Source organism: Pygocentrus nattereri, chromosome 5 (assembly GCF_015220715.1).
Source record: "Pygocentrus nattereri isolate fPygNat1 chromosome 5, fPygNat1.pri, whole genome shotgun sequence".
Taxonomy (NCBI): Eukaryota; Metazoa; Chordata; class Actinopteri; order Characiformes; family Serrasalmidae; genus Pygocentrus; species Pygocentrus nattereri.
This window is the reverse complement of record NC_051215.1, coordinates 4,468,216-4,479,054: the sequence shown is the minus strand read 5'-3', so window position 1 is coordinate 4,479,054 and position 10,839 is coordinate 4,468,216. Positions and strand designations below refer to the sequence as shown.

Below are 10,839 nucleotides of genomic sequence, written 5' to 3'. Positions count from 1 at the left end.
ACATAATGGCCTTTTTCACTGTTGTAGTATTTCCTCGCCAGTTTCTTGCACAAATTAACGCTATTAATTCAGGTTTGGTCTCCTGTGTGAGGATTAAGCACTTAGAATTCATATAAAATTGATTCTCTTATAAATATATGTTAGTCCAGGGTTAGGCTTAATCCATATCTCTGTAACTGTGCACATTTATGCTTGGGAGATCTTCCAAGAGGAGCTTTCTGTCATTTGTTTTTACTTTTATTCCCCCCTTGAAATCTCCAAGTTGATCTGCTGCTTGAAAACATTATTACTGCATCTGTTGTTTCATTCGTTTATGTGTGTTTCATTGTTGTAAATAGCTGGACTACTGAACAGACGGAGGAATGTTGGGGGCTGACCACCTTCAGTAGGGTCCTCGAGGCGACCGTAGTTCTAAAAATGTTCGCATTTCATACGAAATCTCTTTGTTGATGGGAACTACAGCTTTAGCCTTTAGACAATCAACGTTAACCACTATGGTAGGATTTAAAATGACTTTTAGGTTTAAATGCTTGTGATCTTAGCCTTCATGTGATAAAGAAGTCAGTGCTTTTCGTCGAAGAGAGTCGAGCATCGGGTCTGATTTGCATCGAATTGGAACGGGTTGGCAAGAGATAGCTAATAAAGGGGAAGTCCACCGATTTTGTAAAATTACAATGGTTTATATGCGAGCAAATCAGTCAGAGTTGTTCGGTGTGAAATGCAGTTTTTCCAGAGAAATTTAGAGTCAGTTCTTCACCACGATGGTACAAGGAACCAGATGATCGATGTGTTTAATGGCTCTAAAAGCTACATCCTGTTATTATACAAAATAATTTTATAAAGTTGTACTTCAGGTTTAGTTCTGTGCTCGGAGAGAGGGAGGGAGGGAGAGAGGGAGTGAGGGAGAGAGTGAGAGAGAGAACCTGCCAATCCAGAGCGAATGAAAAGTGCTGGTCTCAACAACATATTGCTACTCTGCACTTTGAGGTTGGATAATGAAGCAGATAGCGTTTGTTTTTTGCGTGGCCCACTTTAGCCTTTTCAACTCCTCGAGACCACCCGTGGGTCCTAAACGCACTTGGTCATGTTCTTCATAACGTTCATCTTCCATAAGCTCCATTCAGAAGCTGGGCGTCGTGTGAGGCTGTAGCTCTTCTCTCCAGTCTAATAGACGGTGACGTCATTTTAAACCCTTATAATAAAAGAAGCTGAACTCAGTTTGTTTTTCTACTGAAAGTCGACCCGTTTTTCCCCAAATCTGGGCTCTAAACTATAAACAGACGGCGTCTCTTCAGTGATCTGCTCTGGAAACATCACTTTTAGAGAATAACACAAAGAGCGGCGGAGATTTTCAGCAGTGAAATGTAAGCATGTAGTAATATGTGTGATCATAAAACACATGTTATGAAAAATAGAATAATTATATATAATAATAATAATAATAAAAATTTACATTTATTTCATGCAGTTACTGAATAATTTGATCACGAAAATTCAGGTAGACAAACCAAAATAAACCCTGGAGCACAAGAGGTTAGACGGTCTGTTCTAAGCTAATGGCGAACAGTGATATCTGCACGGTGGCGAACGACGACTGATTTATTTCACGCACAGGCGTTTTTTATCTTGATTACTGCGGGTGTGTGAATCCGCAGCCCTGCAGTCGGACCCTCCTCCCAAAGGTGTGCAGGGCGGAGAGGTACATTGTGTGACCCACAAACTTACAAGACAGTTAAGTTCACTGGTCGTTTTGGACGCAGATAAAACGGGGATATTTGTAATGTAGACGTACAGACGTCTATATTGAGTATAATGGCAAACAGTTTTGACTGTTAGTTTCTCCAGAAAGGCGCGATTTCACACCAAACCACTCTGAATGATTTTGTTTACATCTAAACCATTAAATGATTAATTAATCTTGCGAAATCGATGGAGTTCCCCTTTAATCCAGTTATTCGTCTGTCTTAATTGTAGAAGTCTGGTTTTAGGCTAATGTCTAAAAGTGATTGAGGTACTGTTTAAAATGCACTGTTCCCAGAATGCACTGCTCTTACAGGTGACTGGGTGTATCCAGGGTCACCATAAGGCTGGTCAGGCGGGTCCTCTGTATTCGTCTGGCCTTGTGTGTGTCGTCCGCCTGTCTGCTGTAACGGAAGGCGGGTTTCCTGAGTTTCACCTTTCGTAAACAGGATGTTTTGCTGGGCTCGTGTTGAAGGCGATGAGAACAGAACTGCCAGCAGGCTAAACGAACTTCCCTGACCGCGAGGTCGACCATCAACAAGCGTGAAGCTTCACGAATTTCTATTGTTAGAACTCGGATTTATATGGGAGTTATTGGCAACGTGGCGCTTCAGCACAAGTTCCACAGTTGAGATGACGATAAAGCTGCTGTTGTCTTCTCTGCAGTGGCTTTTCGTTCTGGACCAGTCCGTAAGGTCTCCAGGTGTAAAATCAGGAGTCTACAGGTTTATAAAATAAGAAAAAAAGTCAGTCAGGTCCACAGCCGTGTTTTTATAGTAGCTTATTTTATTGCTACATTGCTAATTTACTGGCACATGATTGGATATGTGGAAATATAGTGACAATTTGGCCTAAAATTCAGAGAAACTGTAGCCTAAATATTTAAAAACCTAAATATTTATCTATGTTAAATCTGCAATCGAGAAGTTCATATGATTAATTGGTATATATGTGTATGTATATTTCATCGACTGACCGAATTTTGCTTTTTGAACCGAGATTAAGCCGTTTTTATTTAACTTGACTGAAACTTTTTTTTTTTTTTTTTTTGATCATTCCTCGTTTATTTGCAGTATTCAGTTTTTCCCTCGTTGCGCCAGAGCGCTACCAGTCTGGCCGAGCAAAGTACTCACCTATTGACTATGCAGAATCGTTAACCTCAGGAGAGAGAGCTTCTCTAAGCATTCTTCTTGGCCTAATTACACGGATGTAAATAAGGTTCTGAGACGTTTGGAGCTCCTGTGCGTTTGCGATGTGTTCAATAGGTACGGCCCAGGTTTGATTTCCTTACTTGACCAGGTTCTTGACGCCAGTCTTTATGTGAGCTTGTTCCAGGACCGTCTCGTGATTATAAAGGCTGGAGTCGGGGGTCTTGGAGACTGTGTGAATACTGTTCTGTGTAATTCCTCTGTGCCTTTATGGTGACTCTCTGGTTATAATGGCAAAAGTCTGTTCTAGTTCTGCTCTTCCACAGCCGGGTGGCTGAATCAGTCTTATTTATTTAGTCCACCCTAATAACTGAACTGTGCCCTTATGTTTCATATGAAGCAAAAACAAACTACCTAAACTTTGCACTTGGGTCATGCATATATAAATATAAATATATATATATATATATATATATATATATATATATATATATATATATATATATATATATATATATATATATATATATATATATATATAAAATTTGTGTGTGATTAGAGAGAGAGAGTGAGTGTGTCTGGTTCCATTGGCTTACATTAAAAATAAACTTTTTTTTTTCCTTCTCCTGTAAAATTACCATTTTTGCAGATACAAGGTAGGTATGTATGGGCAAAAGTCAGAGACCACCTTTTTTTTGGGGGGGGGGGTTAGTTGTTAACTCAACAACTAATAGCTTTTCCAGCATTTACTGTCCAAATATGGCCTTTATTACACCTTCCGTTCTTTTCAGGAGACTTTATTTCAGTTTTTCAAAGAAATATGCAGCGATGCCTCCAGAGTTCGGTCTTAGAAGCTGGTTGCATTTTCAGGATCCACAAGGATCCTTGAAGGATTGAGGAATCCAGTTTAACAGTCATCAGTCCACAGTGTTCCTCAGATGCCCGGTGAAAAAGTTCTTTGTCTTTTTTTTTCTATGTTTTCAGATCTGAAGCCGCTTGATTTTCTCTTGATTGTCTCAGAGATAAAAGGTTTAAGCGCTGTTTATCTGATGGGGGCAGTTTTGGTGTCTACCAGCTCTTCCAGGTGGTTGTTAGGAGGTACATTTTCTCTGTAGCTTTTAACAGGTTTTGAGCTCCAGTTTTAAATATTGAAAAAAAAATATATATATATATGTATATGTATATATAGACTCAGTGGCAGGTTTGACAGAAAACTAAATGAAGGGTTGTCTCTGACTTTTGCAGTGTTGTGTGTGTGAATATGGAGCAGTCGGTCCATTCGTCGTGAAATTTCGGCTGAAATTTCAAATGGAAAAAAAACGACTTAACTTTTAACGTAAGTCAGTGGAACCAGAATTCTTTCCGAGTTGTTTTGAGCCGAAATTAGCACACAGTGTAAAGGACAACAGGTATTTTCAATGTCAGAAACAGAAAAACGAGATGTGTGTATATCCGTGTTGATGAAGAGAAAGGAAACCTATGGAGTAATAGGGTTATAAGAGTTGACAGTTGATTAGGGACGGTAGATAAATGATAAATGCAGTTATTTTTATTTTTGATGAACAAAAGCTTGGAGGGTTTTTTGTGTTTAGCTCACTACGCAGGTCCTGCAGAGCTGATCCATCACTGGGTGACCGACTCGTCACTCATCTGTTAAGGTGCCCTGGTTGTCACGTTGTAGGCCTGTGCAGACTGACCTGGGGTGGCTAGTTGGGGGCTGATGTGTTCATAGTTACATTTTACTAACTATTATTTCATGTTTTCTGTTTTCTTGCTGTACCAAATGTGTCTTGAACAGTTTTTTGGTGGTGTTCTGTGTGAATTTCACCACCAGATTGTCTAAGAGCTTTTAAACAGCAGCCGTTCCTCCTGCAAGGTAGTGTGTGGCCTCCCTCCCTGAGCCACCTGAGCGCCATGTAACACTGACTGCAGCCGTGGATGAGGAGCGAGAGCGCCACCTGCTGCCCACCTGCGGAACAGCGCTGTCTGGCTTCGGAATAAAGGAATGCAGAGGAAACATTAACAGTGTTCAAGCGAATGTGGGTCCAAATTGGTTTAAACTGTTTATCTGGTGATTTTTTTTTTTTTTTTTATGTTTTACTAGATTGTGATGTTTGAATAATTTCCTCAGATGCAAAAAAAACTCATTTTGTCTGTTTTTAAAGTTGCAAAAAAAATTACAAAATAAAAATGCCAGGTCAGCAAACTGTCATGTCTTTTGTCAATACGTCCTTAAATGTGACTAATACTGCTGTTGATATCAATAATTATATGGCTACTTCGCTTTCTCCTGAGTCTTTTACCTCCTTACCACGACTACAGACACAAGACCTCTTTAGTCTCTGGCTGATTAGTGGAGCTGGACAGAAGTTCATTTAATTGACCTTTCATTTTAATATAAAAGCGTTTTCTCTGAAATCAAGAGTATTAATAATGCATTTCCTCCTCCTGTGCTACAGTAACAGCTTCTGTCCTTCACACTAGACGAGTGGTCACCACCTCTGGTCCTGCGCCGTCCACTTCCAGCCACAATCTGCACACCTGCTCTTCTTCAGAAGCTCTTGATTGGTTCAGAGCGTTAGTGTTAGGTGAGGGGAGAGCAGCAAGCAAGGTGTGCATCTGAACTAAACACAGCAGAGAAGTAGATCTCCGGCAGGAGGGTTGGGGACCACTGTCTTAGATGTTGGAACATTGCTGTGAGGGTTTGATTGCAGCCACAAGAGCATAAGTGAGGCTGTGTCTGATCCACTCATACCAGCGCAACACACACTAACACACCACCACCATGTCGGTGCTGAGAATGATCCGCCACGTCCATGGGGGTCCTGACCCCTGAAGAACAGGGTAACAGACTATCAGAGAAACAGATGGACTACAGTCTGTAACTGTAGAACTACAAAGACCAGCTATACAGTAAGTGGAGCTGATAAACTGGACAGTGAGCGCAGAAACGAGGAGGTGGTCATGATGATGATGGAGAAAATCATTTTATTGATATGTATGGAGGTCATAATGCTATGGCTGATTGATGTGTGTGTGTTGATATGTGGCTGAAATGTTTGTCCCATATTTGAAAACCGGCCACTGAAATGAGTTGGCGTGTGTGTGACTGAGAGACGTTGGACAAGAGAAATCCCACTATATTGTCCGGTATCAGATTCCTGTGTGATTTCTCTCCACTGCGGTTCCTTCTTGCCCATTTTGTCCTGTTCGCAGTGTTTCTGGCGCTAATCCTCCTCCAGCCGTGTGTTTATCTGAGCTCTTCTGCAGTTCATGACCGGTAACTGTGACTGTGTTGATCACACACGGCCGGAAACGGCGCCTGGGAACTGCGTTCCGGAACAAAAATTTCCGTCGAGCAGTTTATGGTGTTGCACACGAAGCATAAGCGTGTTGACAGATGAGTGGAGCTGAACGGTAAGTAGCGCGCGTCTGTCTGTCTGTCTGTCTGTCTGTCTGTCTGTCTGTCTGTCTGTCTGTCTGTCTGTCTGTGTGTGTGTGTGTGTGTGTGTGTGTGTGTGTGTGTGTGTGTGTGTGTGTGTGTGTGTCTGTCTGTCTGTCTGTCTGTCTGTGTGTGTGTGTGTGAGTGTCTGTCTGTGTGTGTGTCTGTGTCTGTCTGTCTGTCTGTGAGTGTGTGTCTGTCTGTCTGTCTGTGTGTGTGTGTCTGTCTGTGTGTGTGTGTGAGTGTCTGTCTGTGTGTGTGTATTGTATTACCACTGTGTCATCCTTAATTGTACATGTTGTAACTGTCCGTTTTGTTTACTTTCCTGCACTTTATATGTAAATAATGCTGTATTTTGCACTTCTGCTTGGATACTAACTGCAGTTCATTGGCTCTGCACCTGAACAATGCAGTGACAAAGTTGAATCTCTTCTAATCTTGAGAGCACGACTTAATTGTCCTGCAATCTCAAGTTATGTTGTGAAAACACATTCAGTGACATCACAAGACAATTAAGTCCTGATTTTGAGATAACAGTCCAAAAAATGATAATTACCTCATGGTCTTCTCTGGACCTCCATACATATCAGAGTTTTCTAAAGTGACTTTTCTGAAGTTACATCTCAGTTTGACGAGATGCGCCGTGTGTTGAGCCACTGTGAGTGACTTGGCTTTCAGGCTGCGTACATTTTGTACCTAGAATAAATAAATGAAGCCTTCTGGGTGCTAATGTTTCAAAATTTCTCCATAATTCAGTCCCTGAGATGTAAACACGTCATTCAGACTGGTTTGGTCTTCTTTACAGTGGTGATGTGTCTTGTTTTATATTGGTGACTTTCCCTCTTACATCGCCAACCAGAATCGTCCCGTTGTTTAATGTAGTATTTTCCAAACTCCTGTTTTTATCTTTTGTCTTGCTGCGTTCCTCTTCTGAACAAAGTTTGTCTCTTTCAGGTCACGTCAATTTCTTGTAGCATCGCTTTGATGTCCAGCTACGAAAAGGGACATTAATTCTGTAGTGGAAGACGAAGTAGCTGATACCAAAAGGGAGCCGAGCCGAGTCGAGTTGAGCTGTAACGTGTGGTGGAGAAGTGCCTTTTGGGATTAGTTAAGAATCCAGAACTAATAATCCAGCATCCTCACTAATGCTCTTCTGGCTGCTTGCAGTTAAATCCTCACAGCAATGTTCCAAGATCTAGTGTAAAGCCTTCTCAGAATAGTGGAGGCTGTTACTGCAGCAAAGGAGGACAAACTCACTATTAATACCTTTCATTTCAGAAGGAATGCGGAATGTGCAGGTGTCCACATGTTTGTGGAGATGTAGCGCGTGTGGTTAGGAGTGTGAGGACCTGAACTGGGCCTTTGAATCAGGGTGATTTTGTCTTCATTAGACTCTGCAGGTTATTGTCCAGTACAATGGATTCCCTTGAAGACACCTTCAGGACCCTGTCTATTGCTAGACGCCTGCAGCCAGATGACCCTTCCTACATCCTCGACCTGGCGCTGCCACGTCGACCCGGCAGCTCCACTTCTACCCCAGGGCCTGACCTGTTAGCCGCGTGCTGCTCGACCCACAACGTCCGCCTGCACAGCAGAGAGACGTTGCGCATGTGTGGGGAGTACCAGGGCCACACGGGGGCTGTCTTTGGGGTCCGTTTCTCCTCGTCTTCTTGCGACCTGATCTACACCGGGTCTGCGGATGGGACGCTCCGGTGCTGGGACATCCGGCGACCCGGTTCCGCCGCGGCCCAAGTATTCCGGAGTGATCCGGAGCACGCCTACTGCTCCTTCGACGTGAGCTGTAACGACAGGCTGCTTTGCGCGGGTACAGAGCAGGTGGGCGAGGACAGTTTTCTGGTGTTTTGGGACGCTCGCATGGTGGGTGATGGTGGGAACAAAACTGAGACCAAGCAGGACCGGTTGCTGGGCGTGTTCTCCGAGTCACACAGTGATGACATCACCACCGTGTGCTTTCACCCTTCTCGAGCAGACAGATTGGCGTCGGGGGCGACTGACGGCCTGGTGAACGTGTTCGATTTGAGTTTGGGGGAAGAAGACGACGCCCTCGTGACAACCTGTAACTGTGAATCATCTGCTGGCTCCCTCTGCTGGTCAGGTAGGCAGCTCGGATTCACTTGAGTGCTTGAGTTTTTGTTCCAAAAGGGTCACAAAAGTAAGCTGCTTAATTCTAAGGGATGAAGAAAAGATGTAAAATGTTTTTTTAAAAAGTCGTTATGACTTTTTTGGTCCAAAAACTCATATAAGCATCATGATACGGCGTCAGGGAAAAATTAAATTAACAAAAAAAAGTAGGATACGACTATTTGCATACTGTCTATTATACAACAGTTACTTCTGGCCATGCAAGCTGATTGGTTGAGAAGCGTTATGACCATTTTGTTATGTCACCATAACATCACAGGTTTTTCACAAACGCTGCATCACTCCGCCGAGACGCCGTTGCTAAGAAACCACTTTGATAGGAGACGCTCAAGCCATGTGAACGTTTTTACTTCTTACTTTCCACAAACAGAAAACGGACGCTGTTAAGATCACATTTGATCGACAGCCGATTTGGTCCGACTCTGAAGATGAGATGACACTAAATTCCCGAACTGTCGTCACCACTGAGCAGCTTTTCAGTCGGCAGCTGTGACAGAAGAACAGCTGAACAACCTGGAATCAGCCAGAAATGAACCCAACACCATTCGCCAGACGTGTCGTCTGATCTTCAGAGTCGGACCAAATCAGACTGAGCCGTAAAACGGACCCAATATCAGGTTCAGCTCAGTTTGGTCAGATTTTCCAGATCAGTATTAATGTTGTTTTGCTCCAGCCGGTCTGTGAAGCTTCTTACAGCCCGTTTAGTTTGGCGAATGGTGTTGGGTTCATTTCTGGCTGATTCCAGGTTGTTCAGCTGTTCTTCTGTCACAGCTGCCGACTGAAAAGCTGCTCAGTGGTGATGACAGTTTGGGAATTTAGTGTAAGGAGCTGGAGAACGAACTGCCGGCTGAGCAGCGAGTGGGCGGAGCTAGTTACTCTGACGTAGCAACAAGCTGCTCGTTAAGGAATTTTTTAAATGTGTCTTTCAACTATGTGAGTCCTTTTAAAAGAACCACATAGTGAAAAACGTTCGTCCGTCTGCGTCTTCATCTGCTTGACCGGCTCTTTTCCAGAGCTAATGATTTTAGTCGCACAATATAACTCATGATTTTCTGGACTCTGTTTGACAGGGACAGACCTGGACCGGCTTTTGTGTTTGAGTCATGATGAAGGCCTCCACCTGTGGGACTTGTCTAGGCTGGACAGCGACGATCCCTTGACCCTCCTCGGTTCGCTTGATGCGCGGACCCTCGTCTCGCTCCCTGAAGGGGCTTCACTGGACTACTTTGTGGGCGGGACTTGGTTAGAAGACGAGGGTCATCTCATCCTCGTGGGCGGGTCCCATGAGGGAGAGCTCCACCTCCTGGAGTGCTGCGGGAGTGGCCTGAAGCTGATGACATCATTGAAAGGAGGGCATTCTGCAACAGTGAGGTGTTTCCAGTGGGATCCTGTCAGCGGGGCTCTGCTGACCGGTGCAGAGGATGGAGAGCTTTTGCAGTGGAAAGCAGGAGCGGAAGAAATTAGTGTAGGAAAGAAAGGCTCTTTAAAAAGCATCTCGTCCATGCAGCTTAAAACGAAAGCGCACAGAAAGCATGTCACCAAAAGAGACCAAACACTGACTGCGTGATGTTCCGCACTAAGACTGTTATGTAGATCGCTGGCATTTGTATTTTTTTCTCCGTACTTCCCACATGCACTACGTGTCATCATTATCGTCGTTGTTCGGAAGAAAACCTCGTATCTCCAAAATGACACCTTTAAACCTACTTTACTTTTAATGTAAGTCAATGGAACCAGACTTTTCCCCGTCAAAAAAAATGTTCTGCCGTTTGTTTTGGTCCATTCTTCATGAAATTTTCACACCGTGTGAAGAACAACAGGCATTTTCAAACTGTCAAAACCTGAAAAACCACAAAAATGGAGATACGAGGTTTTGTTCCGACAACAGTGTTATACTGCTACACAGGGTGAGTGCAGAATGCCTTCATACATTAAAAACAATATTAAACCTTAATAAAGTGATTAGAAATGGTTTGGCCAAAAAAAAGATGTACACGGTTTTCCACGTAACCCAGACGCGGTTGATCAGGCAGGACAGCTTTGGTGTCCAGACTTTGCCTGTTTACCTTTTGGTGGTTTGGTGTGAAACGCTCCGTTCTAGAGACTTAGAACTGTTCACAGTGGTGGTGATGGGAACCAGACGTCCACCTCTAAAAGCTCCCTCACAGAAAGTTATTGCACAGAGATTTTGGGGGGGGTTTATCAATATTTGACCATTGTCAACAAACTCAAAGACTTGTGTAGGTTCACTGCTGGTTTAGGATAGTGAATAAAATACCACCACTCCAAATCTAAACCTGTTGATTTGTCCACGGTGAGTGGTTAGAAGTGTGAGAACTGAAACAG

At 43.4% G+C, this 10,839-nt stretch overlaps 1 protein-coding gene across 3 annotated transcripts; it reads left to right on the top strand.

The window, feature by feature from the left end:
• The first annotated feature begins 5,771 nt into the window (after window positions 1–5,771).
• wdr89 (WD repeat domain 89) lies at window positions 5,772–10,789 on the top strand. 3 transcript variants are annotated; one of them, XM_017683379.2, is made up of 3 exons: window positions 5,772–5,801; window positions 7,722–8,446; window positions 9,564–10,789. In XM_017683379.2, exons 2-3 carry the CDS (start codon window positions 7,747–7,749, stop codon window positions 10,058–10,060), a joined length of 1,197 nt encoding a protein of 398 aa, XP_017538868.1. In that variant the 5' UTR covers window positions 5,772–5,801; window positions 7,722–7,746; the 3' UTR covers window positions 10,061–10,789. The 3 variants fall into 3 exon arrangements, with proteins under 3 accessions (XP_017538868.1, XP_017538866.1, XP_017538867.1); XM_017683377.2 differs by lacking the exon at window positions 5,772–5,801 and adding an exon at window positions 6,193–6,305; XM_017683378.2 differs by lacking the exon at window positions 5,772–5,801 and adding an exon at window positions 6,194–6,305 and having other exon boundaries at window positions 7,285–8,446.
• Window positions 10,790–10,839: the final 50 nt, after the last annotated feature.

Bases quoted from the DNA above. Each gene is read 5' to 3' on its own strand.
- wdr89 (XM_017683377.2), top strand. The intron at 8,447-9,563 runs GTAGGCAGCTCG...TCTGTTTGACAG, and splicing joins TGGCTCCCTCTGCTGGTCAG to GGACAGACCTGGACCGGCTT.